The 26,422-nt window shown below is 43.4% G+C and overlaps 1 protein-coding gene across 6 annotated transcripts in view; it reads left to right on the top strand.

The window, feature by feature from the left end:
- RHBDD1 (rhomboid domain containing 1) overlaps window positions 1-26,422 on the top strand; it is a 145,568-nt gene that overhangs the window by 85,876 nt on the left and 33,270 nt on the right. For 5 of the 6 annotated variants that reach the window (XM_029933687.1, XM_029933686.1, XM_029933688.1 and 2 more), the window contains exon 6: window positions 3,651-3,794. In XM_029933687.1, coding sequence (XP_029789547.1) covers window positions 3,651-3,794 — 144 coding nt within the window. Of the gene's footprint in view, window positions 1-3,650; window positions 3,795-4,979; window positions 5,251-26,422 lie in introns of those variants that run through there. The other variant, XM_029933690.1, reaches the window with a different exon arrangement.

Below are 26,422 nucleotides of genomic sequence, written 5' to 3'. Positions count from 1 at the left end.
AGAACCTTTAACCACACTAGTCTTTTTGACTTAACTTACTGAAGCTTTCCCTTTTTCTCCCTATGTTTTGTCTGACAAGTACCAAATTAGATTTTATAATATTCAGATGCTTAGAGTTGTAGACTTTATTTCATTAAGGCACTGCTGGGTTGTTTCTTAAGGGAGAAATAACATGAAGAAAAATGTTTTTTCTATGTCAAGAAAATGTTGCCTCAAATTGTAGCAAATTTACCTGGTAATCAAAACTCTATAGATGTAGGCAGTAATTCTGATATCTGCGTAGATGGATAGTCAGAGTTTTGGAGTTATTTTGGGTTTTGAATTAGCTGAACCTTCTCGTTTTTCTTTTATTTAAAATTTTTTTTTAATATTTATTTATTAGTAACAGACAGAGAGACAGAGCATGAACATGGGAGGGGCAGAGAGAGAGGGAGACACAAAATCTGAAGCAGGCTCCAGGCACAGAGCCTGGTGCTGGGCTTGAACCCACAAACTATGAGATCATGACCTGAGCCAAAGTCGGCCGCTCAACTGACTGAGCCACCCAGGCACCCTGAGCTGAACATTTTCGAGGGTAGATAGGTAGAAATGCTGCTTAGAAGTTCTATTACAAAAAATTAAAAAAAAAAAAAAAGAAGTTCTATTACAGAATGTCATTCCATAGGGCTTTGAAAGTGGTAATGAGCCATATGGGAAAGTGCCCAAAATGCTTCTTTCTGTTGTAGTAAAATAGTTGGCACTCTTAGGGAATTGGGCAGTCTCTCTGCTCAGGGATTGCTAAAGCCTAGCACGGTATTTAACGACTCATCCATAAGTATTCCGTGATGTTTTGGAAGTTGCCCCTGTCTTTGATTCTTCGTGAAGTAGACATATTGATTATATTTTAACCATATGCCCTTATATGAAAGGTTTTGTTGCTGTTGTTTTGGCGAGAATTCCAGAAAGCAATATTTGTAGCAGTGCTGCATATTTCTCTACTCTCAAGTTATGGAACTTGGTAGTGGGTGTTCCCCAGCATAGCAGTGGGAGCTAAATTTTTTTTCATAGAAAAGTCGAGGAGAGACCAGTTTGAGGAAGGGTGTCTACATTTAAATTTGAATCCAGATCTCGCTTCAGTCCTCCACTATTGTGAGGCTTTGGGAACTTTATTTGTATCCTTCTTCTGCTTTAAATATCATATTCTGACAATTTAATATTCTGACATGGGAAACATGAGAGAAAATGTGGAAGTTGGGCCATTGGAGGTATTTAGTAAATTTCCACTGATTTTTTACTGCTTTAGGAGCAAGGCTTGTCAGAATTAAGTCCCAAAATCCTGAAAATTTTTATTGAATGTTTACTTAAATCATTCACTTTGTGAGTGACTTTCCAGGACATTTAGTAAAATAGTACCAAGATAGCAGAGTATTGTAATAATTGGTAAGTGTGGACAAGGGCTCTGAGTACGTTGCTTTCCAAAGAAGATATACAGATGATCAAGAAACACATGAAAAGATGCTCAGTAAAATTAATCATCAGAACCATACGAGATACCACTTACACCTAGTGGGATGGCTGTAATTACAAAAATAGATCATAACAGGCATTGTTGAAGATTAGAAAAATCCGAACCCTTAAACATTGCTTTGTATAAATGTAGAATGGTACAGTTTCTGTGGAGAACATTCTGTCACTTCCAAATGGTTAAACATAGAAGTTCCATATGACCCAGGAATCTCACCCCGATGAATAGATACCCAAGAGAAATGACAACATATATTCGTATAAAAAGTTGTCCATGAATGTTATTCACAATAGTCAAAGGTGGAAATAACTCAAATGTCTATCAGTTGATGAATGTGATATAATTGTGTATGGAATATTATTTGGCCACAAAAAGGGAAGAAATTCTGATCCATGCTACAATGTGGATGGACCTTGAAAACATTATACTAAGTGAAATGAGCCAGACACAGATCATGGTACATGATTCCATTTATATAATTGTCCAGAATAGTCATAGCTATAGAGACAGAAAGTAGATTAGTGGTTACTTAGGGCTGGGAAGGGCAGAGGATGATAGCTAACAGGTGCAGTCTTCTCTTTTGAGGTGATAGAAATGTTCTAATATTGGTAGTGGCGATGCCACAACTCCATGAATATACTAAAAGCCATCGAAGTGTATCTTTCAATTGGTGAATTATATGTCAATTATAGCCCAATAAAGCTGCTATAAAAGTATAATCAATAGACACATATACTTTACATGACAAATATTTGTATAAACATGTGTCATTACTTTAGATTATCAGCCGAAACAAGATTAGTGTGTTTTATTATCATTTCATTGTTTCTATGAAAATGAGGACCTTTGGAGTACCTGAAAATTCTTATGGGAGATAAATTGTTTCCCTTTTAATCTTGCATTTTATTTATAACCAACACAAAAGTAAATTTTAAAATAGCCTCAGGACCAATTATCAAATATTCTGAATATGAAATCTTAATTAACCAGATTCTAACCCACAATGTTCCTTTATTTGGGGTTGATTTTGTGTGTGTGTGTGTGTGTGTGTGTGTGTGTGTGTGTGTGTGTGTGTGTTTTCCTGTAGTCTTACTAAAGCAATAAGAAGTTAAACTCAGGCATATGCTACATTGGATGATATGGAGACATATAACATATGACACAGGACTCATAGTACAGGGTAGGAATTTTCATCAAGAACAAAAAGCACATTAGTTAACCTTTTAAAAATTCACCTCCAAAGGGTCTGATAATGGAAGGAAAGAAGGGATAAAGCTAAACAGACTACTACTAATTTCTCTCTCATTATACCAGAATTAGCTTGGTAGTCTTTGGGGAGAAAAAATTCTCTTCCAAACAAATTACATAAAAGTGGGCAATTAAAGGAAATGTGAGGAGTAGACTCGAACTAACCTAAGAAGATTGATGGAAACACCTTGCAGATGTGAACTTTGCTCTGTAATTGACCTTTATTAATGGGGTATGTAAGTCTGATACTTAAAGCATTATTTAATGAGTAGGTCGTTTCTTCTCTTGCGGTATCCAATTTCTTGAAAGGGCTATTAATAGAAACCAAGTTCTTTGACATACAATTATAATTACAGAGACACTGCTTTGTATCTCTCAGGGTAGTTCTTACTGTCCAAAGTAGCATACCCAGCACAGAAATCCTGGGGTATCTGCATTAAATGGTAGTCTGCCTCCCATTGCATGGAGCCACAGACAGAAAGGCTTTATCAACTGAGTCATTCCCTTGACTCTCGTGAGCACTTCACAGAGAAGAAAAGTGTCCCAAGTATTGTGTAGCTCTGAACTGTAAGAATCCACTCCAGGTGAAAATAGCCCACACCAGTCCCCTCTTCAGGACCACTCAGACCTTCTCCATTAGTATCTCCTCCCTCTTCAACACGTGAGGACTCAGCGTGTCCAGTTCCATGTTGGGCACTGTGGGTACAACAGTGATAAGACCCATCATTGCCAACCCTCATGGAGGCATTTTCCATTTGTTGTCTTTTCTTACTTTTGGCGATTCTTACTATACTCAAGATGATGACATCAAGTATTTTATTGTCTTCACTTACAAAATAGGGAGAATGGAAGGAACAGTGCATGCCAGTGTTCTATAACCTTTTCATTGTGCCTGTAGGCTACGCCAGATATCAAGATTCTTACCCCTATGGCGGGCCAGGTTATTCTGAAGAAGTACCCCGGAACTATGATGCCTACACAGCAGGACTGAGTGAGGAGGAACAGCTAGAGAGAGCGTTACAAGCCAGTCTCTGGGACCGAGGTAGGAATTTTGCACCCTTCTTTTACTTTAAAGCCTGCCTCACATGGTGAGATGGTCTGAAAAAGGACTGCGTGTCACAAATTAAACTTTAAATAGTTTATAAAAAGGATATGTAGATAAAAAAAATATGTGCAGATTGTCATTACAAAGAATGCAGTGTGAATCTGTATTCCCAGCAACCTAAGCTAATGAGGTGCCAGACTATGTGTGTATTGTTAAAATTGTTCTTTTTATAGGTTCATTGCCCAGAGAAGGACTGAGCTCCTGTGGGGGGCATAAGCATGATGCTAGATGATAAGAATGCGTAAATTAAAACTTTAAAGAATACAGTCAGCAGCAGTGTGCATGGAGGTCGAATGACAGCAGTGGTCTGAACGAGAAACAAAAGCCTAAATGAGAAAGGTGGCAAGAGAAATGGAGAGGAAGAGATTAAGTCGGTATTTCTTGGGTAAAGCATATCAGAATTATGGTGTACAAGCCACCTACTACTGTGTAACAGATCACCCAGACTCTCTCTCTCCCTCCCTCCCTCTCTCTCTCTCTCTCTCTCTCTCTCTCTCTCTCTCTCTCTCGCACACACACACACACACCCACACACACCCACACACACAGCTAAAAACAGTAAACATTTTGTCTTGCTCTAGAGCATATGGCCAGCTGGCCAAGCTGAAGCGATCTTGGCCCGGCCTCTGTGCTGCGGTGTCTGCGGTGGGTCCCCTGGAGCTGACCGCCCCGGGGTGACCCCGTTCACTTGCCTGACTGACCATCGAGTGAGGCAGTGGTGGAGGCCGCCCACCCCTGCCCGTCCCGCCCACTGGCCCAGCCTCATCTATCAGGCCTCAGCCCGAGGGTTCCGAGAGACTGAAAACGAGGCTTGGGCTGGTACGTTGTCAATCCCGTCGTATTTGTTACTGACAGAAATACGCCGCCCAGATTCCTGGGATGCAGAAATAGAAGCCACCTCTTCCTGGCAAGAGCTGCAAAGTCATGTTGCAAAGAGGACAGATAGAAGGAAAGGGAGAGAGTCAGGGCCGTTCTGGTATCATTGTGTCGCATATACTCGGTGGATTGCTAGTACCACAATGGCTACCGGCAGCCCTGAGCCTTGGGATCCTAACTTCTGGGGGCTGGGCCCCAGAGCGCTCTTAAAACGATGTTCATGGTTTTGTTCCTATGCACACACAGGTTTAATCACTACCAGGCAAGACAGGAGACATTACGGGACAAGGACAGTTGGAGCAAAGCTACTAAGCACGGGCTTTATGCCAGACTTCACTTAGGCCCCCCAGAGAGAGAGCGCGAGGGCGTTTTTTGGGAAGCGATCTGACCATTCTGTGTTGTGATTACTGTGGTGGATACACAGCTCTGTATGTATCAGAACTCACATACCTGTACATCACAAAGTAAATTTCCCTGTGAAGAAATTTTAAAGAGGCAAATAAAAATGAGTAAGAAACCCAGTGAAATAATGGTGGTCCTGTGGAGACTGTTCACGACTACAAACACCGTCCCCTAAAAGGCTGTTGAGAGACGGGACAGTGAGGAGGTGATCACCTCATAGCGGAAATGCTGATACCAAAGGGGAAAATGTACCTTTGCAACAGAGATTTGGCGTCACCACCTCAACGCAGTGGTCAAGCTCAGCCGTGTTACGAGTGAGATGGCGTGTGTTAGGTCTCAGGATGGCGGATGAGGCCCATGGCGTCGTATTCTTGCTCAGACGGTTCCGCCTGACTCCGAGCCTCTCCACCTAAGTGTCAGTGCCCAGGAAACACGAATAGAGGAGCAGGCTCAGTAACCCCCTGGAGAAATAACTAGACACAACATGCACTTTCTGCAATTCAACGAGACTGGTCTCCTGGAAAAAAAAAAATCTGTGTCAAGAAAAAAACCCCAGGATGTTGTTTTCTATTAAGAGGACATAACACTCAGATATCACAGGAGAACCTTGAAAAACTGACTCTAAAAACAGTTTCGGGGAAAATGGGAATTCTGTATTTGGACTAGATATTAGATATTGTTGGGAAAGTACTCTGGCGTTTCTGGAGGTGAGGATGGTGTCGTGGATACACAGCAGAATGCCCCTTGTTCTTGGGAGATACACACTGAAGTATTTAGAAGCAAAATAATATGATGTCTGCAGCCCACTTCGGAAGCTCAGCCGAAATCACCCTGTCCGTCTGTCTTGCTCCCCTTCTGCAAGTGCTGCGTCCAAATAGATTTGGAAACACTGCAAAGCTATACAAATATAGCAGACTATATCCCTTTAAAGATCCAGACTGGCATGATTCTAATTAATTCTGCAGTTGGGAAACCAGTGTATGAAATGACTGTTTTCTAAACTCCTTTGACCACAGAACTTTATTTTCAGTGAAAGGTTTTAAGAGCCTATGGAATGAGTTGTAAGGAGACTGAACTAAGGAGACTTCGGAAAGTGCATTTTACAGGCTCAGGTGGCAGCAAAGGGATTAGCTTTCCAAATTGTTTATATTATAAATTTCAGGCTTATTTTCTTTTAAACACTTTGTGATCATCTTATTAAGAATGAGACAGCATGGGACATCTGGGTGGCTCTGTCAGTTGAGTATCCAACTCTTCGTTTCCTTCCCTCAGGTCACGATCTCCAGGTTTGTGAGATCAAAGCCTGCGTCAGGGCTCCACACTGACAGTGCAGAGCCTGCTTGGGATTTTTCTCTCTGTCCTTCCCCTGCTCATGTACATGCTCTCTCTCTCTCTCTCTCTCTCTTTCTCTATTTCTCAAAATAAAAATAAAAAAAAAAAACTTTAAAAAGAAACCAAAGAAACACCGTTTAACATTTTTTTTTTTAATGTTTGCTTATTTTTGCGACAGAGTGTGAGTAGGGGAGGGGCAGAGAGAGAGAGAGAGAGAGGGAGAGACTCAGAAGCTGAAGCAGGCTCCAGGCCCTGAGCTGTCAGCACAGAGCCTGACGTAGGGCCAGAGCTCATGAGCCATGAGATCATGACCTGAGCCAAAGTCGAACGCCCAACAAACTGAGCCACCCAGGCGCCCCCAAAGAGACATTGTTTTAAAGGCCTTAATATTTTTTAGCCTTTTTTTCCCTATGCAAAAAGTATTTGGTCTGAGTTGATTTTATAAAATTCTGACTATATAGTAATACTATTTTGTACCTTACTTGTTTTCCTTAAGTGTTGTTGTAATCATATTTTCATACCAGTAGATTTTTTGAATATATAGATCCTCTAAGTATTAGATTTATACCTAAGTATTTTCTTTTGGAGGGGAAGCTAGCCTATTCTAAGTAGTAATTTAAAAAAAAATTCCATTTGTTGAGATTATTTTATGTTGTTTTCTTCTTAAATTATTTCGATTTTCAAAGTTGATGAAGGTTTCCATTCCCAGGATGAGCCTCACCTGATTGTGACATTTTATAGTCCATTCTGGTGAAAACGCCATGTGCCCCTGAAACGGATGGGTATTCTGCTCTGGCTGGGTGGAATAGTCTATAAATGTTGATTAGATTGACTTAGTCCAGCACCCCCGGCTCTTCCAATCCGTTCTGATTATCTGCCTGTTCCATTGCATCCTACATTCTGGATTATGTGAGTTACTATATCAGTATATTATATTAAGACATGTATGTTAATATATATGTTATATAATTCAGTATTACCCTGAATGCCTAGGGTTGCCCTGGTTACCATCTATACACCAAATACTTCAGATTCCTCCAGGGTTACCTTGTTCTTCAAGGTGGGGGCCGACTTGCTGACTTGCTGACGGCCTTTTCTCGCCATCTGCTTGACCTTCACTTTCAGCCTCTCCGCTGCCCTGCGCGTGTGGTGCTTGGGCAGGCCCCCTGCTCCGCCCCCCGGCACGCGGGAGCTCCTGCCCCTTCTCCGGGCGCACACTGCGGCCGCTGCTTCCTGTGGTTTCATGGTCTGGGGTGGCGGGCAAGCGGGGTACGCCCTGATTAGGCCTTGATCGCAGACAGTGACTGTGCCCCTGTGATTAGAGGTGTGGCCTTCTCCGTGTCCCTGGCCTGCCCCCAGGTCTAGAGGCCCCTTTTTATCTCCCCTCCACCTTTCCTGAGCTGCAGCAGGTTTTCACCATTCCGCTTAGGGAAACAGTGGTTTTTGCCTTTCTCCCAGGCAATGACGGCTTTGGTTCCATAGGGATAGAGAAGAAGGATCTAGAAAGTCTCTCTCTCTCTTTTTTTTTTTTTTTTACAAACCTTTCCTCCCCTGGCTGCTGTTCTTTCTCCCAGGACTGGACCGGAAGTGACTCACCCATCCCTTTTGGGAGGTCCACAAGAGGTTCTGAGAAGAGCCTAGAAGTGGGTGTGAACTCTTTTATATTGTAGCCCCCAGTACGCTTTGTGTTACATGTTCTAGGAGGATAGTCGGTGTTCTCTTGCTCACGCTCAGCCTTTAGCAATTCAATCGTGGTTTTTTTCAGAGCGTCCAGCAGAGTCTGTCCTAGGTATGCACGTGGTCAGGCACCTTTTAGACTTCAGGTTAGCTGCCGTCTTGTCACAACTCCTTAATGGTTTGGAGAAAGTTATTAACTGGCAGATTGTCCAGCATCTGTGTTTATTATAAGGACAGGAGTGACGCTTTCCCTAGCTTTCTACACCCCGGAGGGAACCTGGAAGCATTTCTTGTTCTTCACTGGGCTTTCAAGCTATCATTCTTAGTACATTTATTTACTACCTTTTTGTGTTTATTTGAAGAAGATCTTTCCCTCACAAAGTAGGCAGAATCTGTAGTCCTTTTTCAAAAGGCTGGATGCTTAATTTTTTCTCTTTGATTTCCAGTTTTCAGAGTAAGAAGTTAGCGTCATAGAGCAATACTGAGATTTGAAAGGGCCAACTAATAGAAATTCATTTGGTTGAACGCCAGTCCAGCAAGAAACATCCAGCACCAATTAGTTTCAGACTGTTCTTTAGTTAAATTATCCTGGAGGAGGAAATTAAAGAATCAAGGGAGCACCTTTTTAACCTCCCAATTTGCTGTTGGCATAGCCCTCAGCGGGACCTGGCCATACACGTCCTGAAGCCCAGGCCGGGAGTAATAATCCCAAAGTAGCCTTTGTAGGAGAAATTACAGAATCCCTGTTATTCCAAGGAGTTGTGCATTTACTACTGTCAACAGAAGTCTTGTCTTGTTCTGTTAGCAGTCTCCGCTTTTATAAGCAAGTCCAAGGGGCAGCTGACAGCACAATAAGAGAAAAATTTTGGAAAAGAGCCATCTCTTTCTTTGAGTCAAAAGGCAGATGCCAAGTGGGAACATTAGCTCATTGCATTTTCCTCTCTCCCCTCCCCCACATCCTTCTATGTATAATTTGTGCCTTTTTTAAAAAAATTTTTTAAATAGCCTGCCACCAAGTTCAGCTGGCGGCTGGGTACAAAGCTGTGTCCTTTTCAACTTCTATCTGCCAGCCTGGAGCATGTGTCTTGTTTAAAGCTGGAAATCCTTGCTGACATGTGGAGTAACTTGTGCTTCTTTTCTTAGACTCTTTCTGAAAGGCAAATGGCCGCGATCACACTTTGGCTCTCTCGTGAAAATCAAGCAGATCTGTCACCCCCCCCCCCCCCCCGACAGGGTACAGTTGGGGTTGCTGGTTGGCCATATGTGAAACCATGGTGGAATATACTAGAAAGGTCTTGGCTTCAGACTATAACTGGTTGTTGCTTTGTCTCCGAGTTCCCCGATGTGAAATTTCCGGGGGAGCCATTTTGAAGGGAAAATGTTGAGGTTCCAAATCAATATCTAGTGCTTTTGTTGTTAACAGATTATTTGACAATATCTTTGAATCTTGTTTGTAAGCATCATGTGTTCATAGGGACCAATTGAGACACGTTTTAGGTTAAAAGAAAATGTACAATTTTTCTTTTTGCTGAAGTTACACCAGGATATATAAGACCAGAGTTTGTCTTATTTATTGTGTGGACACATTTGTGGAGAATGGAGTACATTATGTTCATTCTTTTTCTCTCTCCTGGTGTGGCACAAGGAGAAAATGAGGGGAACACCAATGGCCTGCATTTCAGTCCTGGCGTATTGATTAACTAGCTTTCCTTGAGGTGAGACTGAATCTCATGAGACCTTCATTTTATTATTATTGTTTTTTTATAATAAAGAGCTGAATTGGGTCCTGTCTTCCTTTTCCATTATTCTGTGGTAATGGACTGAGTAGGAGGAGTGTGGCTGGAGAGAGGTGGACAGTTCTGGGAACTGTCAGGAATATTGGTGTTTGACCTGTAGGTGTCAGTGCTTAGGGATGAAAGACCGGTTCAGGAATAGAAACTCACACAGCCGTCCACGGCAGACCCAAATTGATACATACATGGCTTTGATGGTGGCGGCTTATTCGGATGCATGATTATATGATCCTTCCTTGGCCCAGTGCAGGCATAATTCGGTTGGCAGTGTTTAACATATGCAAATGTTCACGGCTGGCCTGCTCGGGTTGGCAGAGGCATCATGGGCCAGGACGGAGATGTACAGCTAATTCTGTGTGACCACTTAACTTTTTTTTTTTAAAGTAAATTGGCATGTTTTCCCCTAGGAAGAGTTTCTATGTAATGAAAAACTACCATCTGCCAGATTGTCTAAAAGCAGTTTCATTGCAGAGCACTTCCTTTGGATTATGGTTCTTACTCACTGTCGTGTTGGGAGATACTTCGGCGAGTGAAGTTTGATGTTCGAGACTGTGTCTAGATGTCAAATTGTGCATGTAAAGAAACAGATGCACATGAGTTTTAAAATCTGCAAAACAACACGTGAATCCCCCAGGCGGGGAGAAAAATTGTGAAAGGAGGGGTCTCCAGTTCTGTTCGGGTCCCTGTTGGGAAGGAGCTGGAGTCTCTTGACGTCCCAGATTTTAAAATATTAACCATAGCCTGCGGTTACCGAAATAATAAAATAGAAAGAAAGATACATGAAATTTAAACAGATTTGGGCACTTGACAGTAATAGTTACATGTGTATTTATAATTTTTCCTCTGCCACTACCCCCCACGATCACCATTTATTAAAAGGCATTATTCAGATGCTAATGAGGAGATCTAACAATAAAAGCATAAATGGAACTGTAATGAATCATTTCCACCCACCCATGTCCCCTCCACCATCCCCCACACTTGGAGACCACTTTGGGCTACCATATCGTAACGTTCTCAAAAACATTACCTGGCACCCTCATCGTGTTGCTCAAGTTCATTATTCATACTGTTACTCAGCAAACCTGTGTTTGAGCCCCTTGTGTGCGTCAGATACCATTTAGCATTGCAGGCTACAGAAATGAAGAAATCCTGTTATTTACCATCTTCGCTGAATAATAGATTTCAGTGACGGACGTGACTTCAGCTCACCAATGTGTTAGATCCACGAAAGCGATGTAGTGACTTTTGAGTCACCCATCTGTGAAATTCTCCACGTCAGCAAAGCCATGCTTCCCTGCGTTATATAAGAATTGTATAGACTACCAAGTTTCCCAATACAGTGATTTCTATACTCAAGCTGTCTCAGAAGCTATGTGTATAGTCAGTGTCCCATAAAATCAAGCAATTGCAAAAAACTAGTAATGTAGACCTGATTTCAGAAACTCTTATTGTTTCTGCAAAATGTATTAAATTGGAAAAGAGATATCAAATAGTGCTTTAAAATTACAGTGGATCTTAAACCCTCATTAAACCATTGAGGGTATGAGGAAGTTTCTAATCCTACATATTTATACTAAACTCTAATACAAGTATCTTTTTTTCTTTTTAGCCAAAGGCCCAGACTTTGTTTCGTAAACCCATTAGTTGATACTTTCAGTGAATTGGATTTTATTTTCTTTTTATTTGAGCCTTTCTGATTCCTCTTTAAGCATTGTAATTACACATCAAAGTGAATATCTGTAACATTTCTCATGACTGTGTCTTAATAGTTCCTCTTCATCTTTGAGTTTAACTATGATACCAGTGATGAATTTGGGGTTGTAAAGCGCTACCTTGTTGAGCATATTAAGCATGTGACTTCAGTTTAAATCTTGGGGATGGATGTGTTATTGTGATCCTTTGCCTAATTATCTTAGATTATCTTTAAAGTCAATTACAAAGAATAGGACAAAGCAGAACAATTTTCATATGTAACTGCAATCTGCTGGCACTGACCTTAGGAGGCATCATATCTGACACCTGATTTTGCCCAGTGAGGAAACAGCCTCAGAGAAGCCAAGAGTCTTACTATCCCATCTATGTACCATCTATATACTGTTAACTTGGCCTCGATTATTGTTGACAGGGTCCTGCCCTGGGGATGCAGGTGTAAAGTAGGCAGGTGTGAGGAGCCTGGGAGTCAGGACCTCCCTGGAAGGTGCTAGATTAGACCCACATTTCTAGAACTCCATGAGAACCCATAAGCCCACCACCCAGAGAAGAACCACATAACATTTGCACCCCTCCCCCGTAACATAGGCACCCAGAAGGAAACCACAGCAAATGTTGTGGTGAAATTCTCTCCAAGTCAATAAGGATTGTCGCATAAGAGAAGCATTTGTAATTACCTTCGTTATTTCAGACTGTGAAGTAGCGGCACAGAGGAGTTAAATGGTCTGCCCACAGTCACATTCTAAGAAGGGACGCTAGTTGGCACACTGTTTACGTCCTACAACAGAGCCTGTTTAGAAAAAGCATTTCTAGGCTGCCACTGAATTGTTGGTGACAGGAGAGATGTTTTCTTCGCGTAGTCAAGACCTAACTGAGTTTGGAGTTATGTTTGTTCTTGGAGGTGGTTTGGCTGTGTGATGTTCCTCAGTTCAGAGCGCAGAAAAGGGACGTGGGCGTGGCTACATTTAGAAAGACCGTATTCGGGGCACCTGGGTGGCTCTGTCAGTTAAGCACTGGCTTCGGCTCAGGTCAGATCTCATGTTCGTGGGTTCGAGCCCCGCATCAGGCTCTGTGCTGACAGCTAGCTCAGAGCCTGGAGCCTGCTTTCGGTTCTGTGTCTCCTTCTCTCTCTGACCCTCCCCCTCATGCTCTGTCTCTCTCTGTATCAAAAATAAATAAAACATTAAAAAAAGTTAAAAAAAAAAAAGAAAGACCGTATTCCTTGCAGAATAGCAATGACATTTCCCTTATCGCTGTCTTCACCTTTCCACATATGATTGGTCGAGTCTTCTTGTTTGGTTGGTTTTTGGTTTTTGGTTAAGCCCAGATCTAGATACGTTTAAAAATCACAAAATAAATGGTTTTCTCTAGGGAAAGAACTTCCTTTTACACAAGAAACCTGCATCTCAGGTACCTTAAAGGATGCACACTCCAAAATAAAAACAAAGCACTTACTGTAGACAATCATAAAGAATCCTCTGGGCTGTCATTCATTTCTACCAAAATTTATAGCATGTGAACGTGAAAATACTGTTTTTATATGGAAACATCAGTGACATTTTAATTAAGGATATTTGCATCATTCATTTTAATAGGGCTCTATTTTTGTTTAGTAGCTCTCCTTTAAAAAAAAACTTTTTAATGTTTATTTTTAAGAGAGAGACACACACAGACTGTGAGTGGGGGAGGGGCAGAGAGAGAGGGACACACAGAACCTGAAGCAGGCTCCAGGCTCTAAGTTGTCAGCACAGAGACTGATGTGGGGCTTGAACCCACAAACTGTGAGATGACGACTTGAGCCGAAGTCAGACGCTTAACCGACTGAGCCACCCAGGCGCCTCTAGTAACTTTCCTTTTAGAGGAGAAATGACTGAGAACAGAAAGGAATAAATGTGTTCACATTAGATATGGCTTAAGACATCAGAATTTTACATCAGGCTGTCACGCATTTCTCTTGCTCCTTAGGAGTGGGAATTATTCCTAAGAGAATTTCTGCTGTCATCTGCTCTGCCTCTCAAAGCCCCCTTTGTCAGAGTTGTGCAGTCTTCCATCCATCTTGTGTTGTCTTCTAGTAAGAAAAATCAAGTCATACGTTGGTTTCCATTTATTATAGACTCACAAATGGCTTTCGCAGTGGTCTAGTTTCGTCACATGGCGGTTCTCCAAGGGTCCAGAACTATTTATAATTCTGTTGTATTTAGTTACGGAGAGCCAGATGTGAGAGTCATGCATACTATGTATTTATATATCTTCATGAATCTCAATTAGGGACCAGAAACCTTCCTGCGTCACATCTGTGTTATTTAAATCTATTTTTGTTGTAACACAGGACCAAAATTGTGCAGTGTTATGAAGATGACTGTAAATATTAAGCTGGTTAAAATGACATTGTAATCATTTGCTTTGGAAAATTGCAAATGGCCTAATCATGCCATGAGATGGGACAGGTTAAAAAAAAATTACAGTATAGAATAATACTCAGCCATTAAAAAAGACCTAGTGAATGTACTGTAAAATAGATTGGGATAACATTTAATGAACTGCCACTTATCCTCATTTCTCAAGAATAAGATTAGGGTGACTTTTATTTTCTTGTTTTGACTAAACTCCCTTTTCGAAAATTCCTACAAAATCATGTAGAACCTTTCTAAAGAAAAAAAAAAACTATGAAAAGGAATCTGGCATTGCTAAAAATGTTTCCTATTAGCCATGCTGTTCTGTGGTGCTCTCCGCTGCCCCATCCCATGGAAGGCTGCTGGTTGTTGGCCGTGGAGAAGTGCAGAGACCCCTCATTCATGCACCTCCACCCTCTGCAGGCTACTGATGGGCAGTCAGAGCGACGGAGGAGACTGAGCAGAGCCCGGTGTCCGAACCAGGGTCCCTCCAGATCCAGTCTCCCCTTTTCCTTTTTGCTTCTCGCCTTTCCCTTTCCATCTCTACTCTGAACCTTTCAGGCTAAAGTGATCCATGTACTTTAGGCAAGAAGGCCCACTGCTCCTGTTATTAATAACTAGCTCTACCCGGCTACTGCAGTGAGTGCTTTCTTATTTACTTTTTTTTTTAATGTTTTATTTATTTTTGAGAGAGAGAGAGAGCACGAGCAGGGGAGGATCAGAGAGAGAGGAAGACACAGAATCTGAGCTGTCAGCACAGAGCCCGACGCGGGGGTCCAACCCACGAACCGTGAGATCATGACCTGACCCGAAGCCAGACGCTCAACCGACTGAGCCAGCCAGGCACCCCTGCAGTGATTGCTTTCTTAAGGTTCCAGAACATGCAGGATTCAGCCTTAGTTTGAGGTTCCTTTAGCACAGAATTCAGAACCGTGACACCTGGCAGGTCCATTTACCTGACAGCGTAGGAAACGTAAAGCTTTGTACATTTTTGCGAACGTGGTCCTTTGCTGTCTGTTCCACTTCGTCTGAACGAAAGGTTGTGCGGTGGTGGGAACGCAGAGGTTCGGGTCACCAGGGAAAGAAGCCTGGCACGCTTTCCGTGGGAGAGCATTGTTGTGTTGCAAAATACGGTTTTGTCTTACTCGAAAACAGTATGGGTTGACTCTTGAATCACTACATTTAGAATTCTTTGCAAATCCTCCTAAACAACCCAAAGCCCAGTTGTTTTTAATTTTCAGCTCAGTGAGATGAAAAGGAAACAGTTTGCTTTTGGCTGCAGTGACATCAAAAGCACATAAAATGTAGCTAGCCCAGTGACAGTAAGGGAGATAAAGTGTTTAATAAGTGTCTCCTAGAAGAAGTGACATCTGTATAGAGCACCTGCTGTCTTCATTATAACTTTAAATAAGCCGTGTCTCCGGGGGCTAGCAGGACCCTTCTTTTGGCGGACACTGCTGGGACAAAGATACATTTTAAACCCCACGTAATTTGCTGTTGCGTAGAGGACGCTTTTTGGTGGGACATTTGGGGGCATGGAGGAAAATAAGCCCCTGACTTAGATAACTCAGGCCCAGAAAGGCCCATTTAGAGCATAATTTTGACACGATGACCATTGTCAAGTTACGACATTTCCTAGCCCTTGGTAGCCCTAACTATTTGTCAATTATCATTTTAATGTTTTTTAAAAAATGTATTTATTATTCAGAGACAGAAAGAGACAGAACATGAGCACGGGAAAGGCAGACAGGGAGAGACACAGAATTCAAAGCAGGCTCCAGGTTCTGAGCTGTCAGCACAGAGTCCAATGCAGGCTCGAACTCACAAACCATGAGATCATGACTTCAGACGCTTAACGGACTGAGCCACCCAGGCGCCCCTTTTAATGTTTTATATAATCACAGAAGCATGTAGACCAGGCCTCCTGGTATGTGGACAAACCTGTTTAGAGGTTTTCCTCCGGCTTCCTCCAAACACTTTGCAGAAGGGGCCTGAGCCCTGCCTGTGTTGATGGCTTCTTTCCATTATGGTTTTACTCATCACAGCCCCGCATATGGGGACATAGGGGTGGGAGTCCTTTGAGGAGTACCTTCCTCGGAGTACCGTTTAAAAATCCATTGCCGTTTTGGCAGTCACCATCTAACCAAGAATGGTTTCCATAAGCAATGGCTGTGAAAAACCGTGGGGCCCCAGAAAATAGTATTTAATCAGCAATGTGGTTCATCTTATTAGCCCGAGGAGAAAATAACTCACCACCAAATTCTACTTTTTATAGATAAGATTGTTTGAAGCCAAAATAAAAAACATCTGCTGTTTGTTTTGGGTTTTTTTTTTTAGCTGCATGCAACTTACGCTTCGTTTCCTGAAGCAGCAGTTTCTACAGATGCAGTGTGCCCTGTGTCTCTAAGACCTTGACACCATACAAGGGGGACATCTTCAGAGTTAATGAGCAATTAGGACATTCTTTCCTGTCAATTAACTGGCAGAATAATGAGATCAAATGAGCACCGTCCTTAAAAACACCCAGACTTGTATTTGCTGAAAAAGCATGCCTTCCTCTGCTCTTTGCAGTTACACAAATAGAGAAATAACAACTTAAAAATGGGAATGAATTAAAAAATCGCGCCTACAGCGAACAGGAGGCAGAGGCACACAGAGAGGATGGCATTTACTCTAAACTTGGAATTCATCTTCCTGCGTGGCTGTGATGTCATAATAGTCTGCAGTCACCTGCTTTGTCTTAGAGATTGGCAGACAGGATACTCAGGCACCGAGAATCCTTTCTCCTCTGAATGAATGCATGGTATCTAAGTTTGCAGGCAATCTGGGTATTGACTCTGAATTTGAACTAGTGGGTTCCAGACCATGGCCCATCCGGGAGTTTGGGTTTCCTCTGAAAGAGATGAGTCCTGAAGGCTGTGAACTGAGAGGCGAGCAGAGAAAATGGACAAAGACCCTGAGATAAGACAGTGGCCTGTTGGGGAAACTAAATTGGCTGGGGCTCTAATATATTTTTCAGGTGGGGCCCCACGTGGCAAGATAGGTGGAAATCAGGTGGTGAAAGGCCCTGCACATTGTCTTTACAGGTATTGTACCTGGCCCTGGGGACCGTGGAAGCCATTGAGTAGGCGAGCGACAAGATCAAATATGGATTTGTTTTTAGTATTTATTTTTGGGAGGATGTAGGTAGGAAAGGGGCAGAAAGAGGGGGACAGAGGATGCAAAGTGGTCTCTGCACTGACTGGCTGCCAGCAGTGAGCCCGATGTGGGGCTGGAACTCAGGAACCGCAAAATCATGACCTGAGCTGAAGTCGAATGCTCAACCAACTGAGCCACCCAGGTGCCCCTCAGATGTGGATTTTAAGATCACTGTGGGGATTGGGTTGCTGGGGAAGAGATGGAACTTAAGGAGTCATCATAACAGGCACCGCTGTAAGTGACCTGTGCATGTGTATCCACATGTGTGTGTGTGTGTGTGTGTGTGTGTGTGTGTTCACTTAATCCAACAACAGTGAAGTGAGTTTTACTATTTACCCTTTTGAGGGAAGACCAAGGCAAAGGGAAGGCTGACCAGAGTCACACCACTGGTAAGTGGTAGAACCAAGATGTGAGTGTGTATACAGTTTCAGTTCCAGAGTCTATGTGCTGTGTATTGGTAGGATTGTCATCATCATGTTTTATTTTATTTATTTAAAAAAAATGTTTACATTACTTTTGGGAGACAGAGAGGGACACAGAATGCGAATGGGGGAGGCTCAAAAAGAGAAGGAGACACAGAATCTGAAGCAGGCTCCAGGCTCTGAGTAAGCTGTTAGCACAGAGCCCAACATAGGGCTCGAACCCGCGAACCACGAGATCATGACCTGAGCCAAAGTCGGGACACTCAACTGACTGAGCCACCCAGGCGCCCCCATCATATTTTAATTAATAATAATAGTACTAGTTTTCTATGAAACACTTCTCTTACTTTACTAGCTTAGTGAACTTTTGTACTCCTACTCATTCCTGTTGGAATTAAGTTAGAAACTTTAGTGAATTCGATTTCTGTAAAATATTCATCAAAAAGTTTCCAATGAAGTTTTCCAAGTAGAAGTTAATTAATGTCTTCTTGGTCAACTTTAAGGTCTGTATGGGAATTTGTGAGGCACGTTTCATGGTTGAGTGCTTTCAGGGCCTTCAGGGGCTACGTGTGAGAGCCCAGGGGATATGAAATCCCAAAATGTTTCCCCCACACAGTAACACTCAGCCAACTGGAGATAGCATCTTCCAATTCAGTGGAAAGATAGGAAAGGCAGCATTAAGAGTAAAGGAGAGCAGACTTTTATGAAAGAGGTGGCTCACGGACGTCAAGGAGAAGTGCATGTATTGGTTGTAGTGACCTCACTTGGTTTCTGAAAATGGAATCACCATTGTCATCCAGTACGTTTCAGTAAGTGAATGGTGACTGTGGGTACATCCAAGGACTGTAATTCAAGAAAGACCAAACACACGGTTGACTAGTGTTGAAGTAGCTAGAGGAGATGTTTCAGAGATTTTGCTGGTATTCAGCCACCTGTCTGTTAGAATCACTCAAGGAGCTTTTTAAAATTTCCGATCAGAATCCACAGCTGGTGGGCTCGGGGTGAAGGAGCGCACAGGGATGGCAGCGTGGGTCCAGGCACTGGGACTGCTTTGTAAGCACCCCTAGTCTTTAGACAGAGAGGTCCTTGAAGATCAAGGTGAGAGGTTCCCATTCATCTCTGCTTCACTCTGAGGGACCTCTAGCAGAAGGCAGTAGGCACTGGTTTTTTTTTAAGTTGGAGGTACAGACAATACCACCCGTTTCAATAGTACCTAGGTTTCTAATTTCTTTGTATATCATTTTTAGAATATATGGAAAACCCATCTTGTGCCACACGTGAGGAAGATAGCTGCCCCCGCCCCCTTCCTCCAGTGAAGATAGGACCACATTTCCTGCCATAAGTGAACCAGGTCAGGTGGAGAAAGAGGAAGGGCGTGTGGAGGGAGGGAGCCGTTAAGGCATCAGCAAAAATAGCTATTATCTAGGGGAGACTTGCTAGTAAATGAAAAGGGGACTGCTTGGTGGGAATATTTAGGGATGGGAGGGAAGGAAGGAAGGAAGGAAGGAAGGAAGGAAGGAAGGAAGGAAGGAAGGAAGGAAAGAAAGGAGGGAGGGAGGAAAGGAAGGAGGGAGGAAAGGAAGGAGGGAGGAAAGAATGGAGGCAAGAAGGGAAGAAGATGTTTTTTTTTTTTAAGACACTGTCAGCATAGCAGTGACTTTTTAACTTTTTTATATAGTTTATTTATTTTTGAGACACAGAGACAGAGTACAAGTGGGGGAGGGGCAGAGAGAGAGGGAGACACAGAACCTGAAGCAGGCTCCAGGCTCTGTCTGAGCTGTCAGCACAGAGCCCGATGCGGGGCTTGAACCCACAAACAGTGAGATTATGGCCTGAGCCAAAGCCGGACGTTCAACTGACTGAGCCACCCAGGCACCCCAAGAAGATGCTTTCTTGACATGTCTCCATGACAAAAAAACCAAAAAACCATTAGGCCCATCTTATATCACATACCAATTCTTATTGGAAGTCATGCAGTTAATAAATTGTAAAGTAACATGTTTGGCTTTTGTTTATTCTGTTCTCTAGACCCGAGTTTTTACTGATGAGGAATGTTAACACAGTGCGTGAATTTTCATGATTATCGCTCGTACTCCTTTCTTTGTATTACTTTGCCTTTTATCATGTTTCTTATTAGAGGAATGACGTCATCAACCCTTTTAGTGGTTAGGGAAGTGGCAGTTCACAAGATCACCAATTAGAGACTATTACAACCTGACAGCTTGGCTGGGCCCTGGAAGTGAGCTCAGCCGACACTTCCAGAAATGGCGCAGAACTGTTAGTCTAGGAGGGCCCTGGCAGTGGTTTCGCCTTAGAAGAACTGCACAGAGTTCTTGTTAACATGCTCATTCCTGGGATTTTCACTCTGCAAGGGCGTTAGGAATGGCCTGGTCCTGACCACTGTGCACCCTGGAAGAAACGGCTGTTATTGGCTAGATCCAGCAATCCACATCATCACACTCCTGACTCCTGACTTAAAGCTGTTTCTACCATTTCATGCAAGTTCATTTTGAAGCTGATTCTACCATATGCAATCAAAAAAGAAACTGAGTTCTTTGAAGGTCAATAAGCACATTGTGACCATTACTAAAGATCCCCCTCTACCTTAGAAGACTGTCCGTAGGATCCTTTGCTACCCACATTTGCTTCAAAAGCAATTAGCACCCAGAAGAGAGGTGGGAGATATATCTTTAAAAATAAGTTTTTAACAGGTTCCAGTGATCAGTGTGGATCTGGTTGCTTTTTACTCCATCACTAGGAATGGCAGTGGATTTTTCTGTTACCCTGTATTTAACAAATACCTTTATGAAAGGACCCAGAACATCTTGCAACTAGATTTTCTCCTTACATATGATTTTGGTGCTATAAACTTTTGTCCAGATTGGGTTTTTTTCTTAACATTTATTCATTTTTAAGAGACAGAGACAGAGCATGAGTGATGGAGGGCAGAGAGAGAGGGAGAATTGAATCGGAAGCAGGCTCCAGGCTCTGAGCTGTCAGCACAGAGCCAGACACGAGGCTCAAACCCACAAACTTTGAGATCATGACCTGAGCCGAAGTCGGACGCTTCACCAACTGTACCACCCAGGCGCCCCTGGCCAGATTTTTAAGGTACTGCAAAATTTTTTAAGACAAAATTAGGGGTCCACTTACCATATTTTATTCGTTGTCTGATCGGATATTTTTTATACAGAAATGGATTTTCGGTCGAAATCCTTCATAGCATGGACGTCCATCTGTATTCAGAAAAGAAGATCTTTGAATCAGGAGGGACCTTAGCAGACACCCTCTTAGTCATTCCCAAAATGTCCCCTGCAGCGTTCATGAGACAGGCTCTCTTCACACTGTCAGAGATGGGCATCTCTGGAAAGACCTTGTCAAAGAAAATACAGAATAAGTCTATCTTTTGTGGACTGTTGCCACATTGGTACTTAACGGGATTAAAATTGAAATGACTTGATGGACCAACCTTGATTTAAAATTGTTGTATGGAATTTTATGGTGGTCATCAGGTCAAGTTTAGCCAACCAGCCAGAACACGCTCTGCCTACCAAGAACTTGAGTACTATCTTTTATGTGTAAAGAGGAAGAAGGAACAAAGCAGAAAGAGCATAGATAGGATCTGTAGACCCCCTCAGTCTGGGAGGAAGCCCTTTGCATCCTTGCTTCCCACCTCAACAAGGTCTGGGCTTTGCAGTCATTCAGGCCCCCGTTGGAATCCCGGACGTCTCTCATCACCCGTGAGCAGGGTAATTGAGGGATTTATGGGGGGGTTTGTGGCAAGGGATCTACACCCTGTTCACGGCGCTGTGGTGGTGGCCGCCTGACACCAGAGCAGAAGGGCACTTGGCCCCGAAGGGACTGTCTCTTCTTGCCATTTTGTTTTCCTTTCTCTTTTTACACGTGTTTTTTCTCTCCTCTTAGATCACTTACCAAAGTCATTTCTTTCAGCATCCATTTCAGTTTCGGAGATTTCTCCAAATAGATAATGATGGTAATGAACACATAAGCCACTACCAGACAGCAAGCCCCTTTTAGGTACCAGAAGTAAGCAAGTACCTCACATGCATTTTTCTTTTCCATTTACTTTTCATGAGAACTCAGGGAGATCGGCACAGTTGAGGCTTAGAAAGTAAATGTACCAGAGTCAAGGTCTGAATCCAGACCTGACTCCAAAGCTCTTCATAACAGTGTGTGTTACTCCAAGGATCTTCTCCTAGGAGTGTTCACTTCGGTTTCTACCCCAATGCCAGGTAGCCACGATTATGAATATGGGTCTAGCCAGGACATACTTCACTCGGGTGGTGCTCTAAGCCCCTTGCGTGTATTGATTCTTTTAAGGCTCACCATAGGTCTGTACATGTTCTGTCACTATCCCCATTCTTCAGGTGAGGAAACTAAGGCACAGAGAGGCTACATCACTCATCCACTTACCCAGGGTCACATAGAGTTAGAAGTGGTGGTCAGACTCTGCTTCTGCTCCCTCCTGTTCACCTTAACCATCCTGGCTGTTCTTTTCCAATTTTCCAGCAGCGTGAGGAATTCTTTCCTTATTCTTCCGACAGGTCTTTAAAGCAGTGATGTATTGGCTATCTGATCCACAGGATACACCAGGAGTAATGCCTAAGCAAGGAAGAACAAACCGCAAATTCATTAACCTGGGGTCTATTTACAGTCAATTCCCAAGGCTCATTGTATGTAGGAGCTTTCACATCATTCAGAGCTGCTAATAAATGAAAGTCTTTGCATCTTTCCAAGTGTCTTGATATTTACAAGTCTCATATTTTACAAGCATATTCATGTGTTGACAGCCCTAATTAATACAAGTAATTAGTCCTGACAGTAGAACTGTGAAAAGAAGACCCATTCATAAATTTGCTATAATTATGTTACTCTTCTTGGAATTTATCGCGGCCTGGTCTTTCATCATTTCTATATATGGGCAAAAGGGCCTCTTCCTAAATCCTTCAGACTTTCACGTTGACTTCTGGTAAAGGAATTTTGTCAAGATTAATTTATCACTGGAAGTTAATTCTCCAGTACGCAGAAAAGAGAGGAACAGGGGAATGGGGTAAGCCAGGCAGGGATGGAGGGAAAATTCAAATGTATCCAGAGGCTTTCTTACACATCTAAACCTTGTACCTTCTTGTGTACTTATTTTGATGCCTTTTCTGAAAACGAAGTTGGTTTTATTTAGGCCATTCTTATGTTTCCAGTACAGAAAATTTGAAGATAGTTTGTTAGTTACGTTGATCCACAATTGAGCCCTCTTTGTTGTAAATAGCCTGCATTTTCTTTAGCAAGGTTAACATTTTGGGCTGAATAGTTCCTTGTTGGGGTGGCGTGGGACTGACCTGTGCATTGTAGAGTGAGGGGAACACCCAGCCCCTCCCCACTGGCTGCAGTGCACCACTTCCCCTAGTTGTGAGAGACTGAAATACCCCCAGACATGATGGATTGTCTGGGGGTGGGGGGCACTGCATAGAGAGGAACTTTAAAAAAGAAATCCAGGGGCACCTGGGCGGCTCAGTCAGTTAAGCATCCAGCTTCGGCTCAGGTCATGATCTTGGGGTTCGTGGGTTCGAGCCCCGCATCAGGCTCTGTGCTGGTGGCTAGCTCCGAGCCTGGAGCCTGTCTTCAAATTCTGTGTCTCTGTCTCCCTCTGACCCTCCCCTGCTCACATTGACTGTCTCTGTCTCTCAAAAATAAATAAAAGACATTTAAAAAAAAGAAAAAAGAAATCCAGTAAAACTTGCATGTAGGACACTTGGGTAGAAACAGCTGTAGTGAGCTCAATAAAGCACGTCATTTAGAAGTAATTTAATGGTATAAAATCCAGATTTGGAATATTTCTTGGATTGTATACCTCCTTCTTACCTCTTAAATGTCAAGGTCCCTCTGGTCCTTGTTAGGAAGTAGAGTGGTGCTCGATAGTAAAGTGGGGTGCTTGGCTGGCTCAGTGAGTTGAGCATACGACTTCAGCTCAGGTCATGATCCTGCAATTAATGAGATCGAGCCCAGCATCGGGTTTTGTGCTGACAGTGCAGAGCCTGCTTGGGATCCTCTCTCTCCCTCTCTCTGCCCCTCCCTTACTGGCGCTCTCTCTCTCTCTCTCGCTCTCTCTCTCTCTCTCTCTCTCTCTCAAAATAAGTAAATGAGCAGATTAAAAAATAAAACACCTTTGCTTTTCATGTGAAATATACTAGCCTTTTAGCATTCATTGATTTAATGTTTAAAGTTTCAGCCACTTTCAGGTGACCTTAATTTTCTGATTAGTCAGCCTCAGGTGTTCTTTGTCCCCCTTTTCAGTCCACTAATTCCTTCTCTTTCCTCCCCACCCTGCTTAGATTTCTGGTGTTTTGTTTCAAGTACTGTCTTACAAATGCCATCGATGCCCTTGCTGCTCCCATCCTGCTTCCACCTGTCTGGAAACAAGCACAGATTGGGAGGAGCCCAGCCTCTGGGTGTCTCAGACCCTCCATCTGGCAGTGGAGTCTGATTGGGGAACGTGACCCAATAGAGGAGCCTGAGCTTATTATAAATGCACATCAACCTCCCACCTGACCTTGACTGCCTAAAGAAAATAGAATCCGCCTGTAGGTAATGACTTCCGTCTCCCATCAAGAAAGCTACAGACTTACGTATACCCATCCCCATACTTAACTCATCCCTCCTGACAGCTGGGCAGGGAGGTCTTCTCCTTATCCTAATTCCTAATTTCTCAGAAAAATCTTTTGCTACCGATTATCCCTTTCTCTCTCTGTCTTCACCCCATCCCATCAGCCTCCACTGGATCCTTCCTATCAACAGCAAAACATTTGCTAGCCTCCCTCCTGCCTCATCCCAAAAGAGAGCGCAGTAATAGCTGCCTTCCACTCACCCTGCTCGCTCTTCCCGTTGACATCCTCCAGCAAATTGCTCACTGTCTTCACTTCTTCAATTCCGAATCTTGCCTCCACTTCCTCGATCATGTTATGGCCGCCATTACCCTAACCACACAGCTCTAGCCAAGTTCTCCAGCGACCTCAGTGTTGCTAAGGCCTGGGGTCATTTTTCTTCTCTACATTTTCTCGCCAGACCTAATCACCCCTTCTTGAAACCCTACCTTTTGCCTCCCTTTCCACCTGATGCCCACTCCCCTGACTTTCCGGCTGCTACTCTTTCCTTGGCCTCTTTCCTTGGCCTCCTTGGCAGGTTCACACACCTCCATTCGACTTTTGAATACGGGCTTTCCTAATGACTTCATTCTGGGGATTCTTTCCTCTCCCAAGGCTTCAGTTATATGCCGGCAACTTCCTCAGCCCAGATCTCTTCCTGAGCTTCTGAAATTATATATAACCCACTCAAAGACCTCTCACATGCAGCCTGTACAAAACCAAATTCGTCAGACCTTTCCACCTCCCCGACGTGTTCCTCGTTAAGTGTTGTCAATAACCAAGTGCTCACTCAAAACACGGCTCACATTCCTCCACTCCTTTCCACGTGTACTCCTCTGAGCCAGTGCTGTCTGTGCCCGGAAGGTAGGTGGTAAGGAAGGACAAGTGAAAGGGCCAGATCACCTAGGGCCTTTTAGGCCAGTCGAAGGACTTTTTTTTTCTCCAAGATAGGACCATTCGAGAATTTTGAGCAATGGAGTAACCTAATTAACTTGTGCTAGATCACCTGGGCTGCTGTGTTGAGACTAGTCTGGGACAGCATAGCGGGTTGAGCAGTGATGCCCAAAAGACGCCATCAGAATGTATTTGGAGTAAGAGTCTTTACAGATGTAATTAAGACCACGGTCTCAAGATAGTGGACCCTAAACCCAATGACAGAACAGTCCTTGGGTCAGAGCAGCGAGGGGTCAGCTTCTGGATGCACTTCAAAGGTGATGCAGAAGGATTTGTGTGACAAGAGTTGTGATCGTAAGAGAAAGAGGAGGGAGAGGGGACCGAGGTTTGGCTGAGGGCACTGGGAGGTTGGAATTTCCATTAACCTGAACACGCAGAGAGAACCGATTCGCCGGGTTAGGGGACGCAGTTCAGGCTTTGAGCTGTAAGGAATAAGGTTTATGAGAGCTCCACGTGCTCCCACAGGGAGGAGGAGGCTGGCATGAGGCCAGGTGCTGGGTGCGGTCTGGAAACGGCATCTGTTTGTGGGTCATCAGTGAGGTATACATTGTATTTAAATTTTATGAAGCTGGATGGAATCTCCAAGGAAGTGAGCATAAATAGAAAAGAGGGTCAAGGACTCAGTGCCTGGGTCCCTGACATGAAGTTCGGAAAGAAAAGAAGGTACCAGCAAAGGAGAGTGAGAAGAAGCGGCCACAAAGTAGGCAGAAAATGGAGACAAGAGTGCGTCTCCTTGAAGATAAGTCAGGAGGGAGAAGGGCTCAGCTGTGCCAAATGCCCCTTGTACTACTTGTGGGACCATGGCTGAGAAAGGTCTCTCAACTTAGCAAAGCCAAGGTCAGCAATGGCCTTGACAAGAGCCGCTTCAGGAAATGAACAGTGGCTGGTTTCATATAGATTCTGCTTTTGTATCTTGTTAAAATAGAGGGCCTATACTTTAATTTTTTTTAACATTTATTTATTTTTGAGAGAGAGACAGAGCTTGAGCGGAAGAGGTGCAGAAAGAGAGAGGGAGACACAGAATCTGAGCTGTCAGCACAGAGCCGGACACAGGGCTCGAACTCAGAGCCTGAGATCATGACCTGAGCCGAAGTCGGACGCTTAACTGACTGAGCTACCCAGGCAACCCACGTTTTTTTGATTGTTTGG

The sequence above is a fragment of the Suricata suricatta genome, chromosome 3, assembly GCF_006229205.1.
Source record: "Suricata suricatta isolate VVHF042 chromosome 3, meerkat_22Aug2017_6uvM2_HiC, whole genome shotgun sequence".
In the NCBI taxonomy this organism is placed as follows: domain Eukaryota; kingdom Metazoa; phylum Chordata; class Mammalia; order Carnivora; family Herpestidae; genus Suricata; species Suricata suricatta.
The sequence above is the reverse complement of the archived record's forward strand: the minus strand, read 5'-3'. Positions and strand labels throughout refer to the sequence as shown.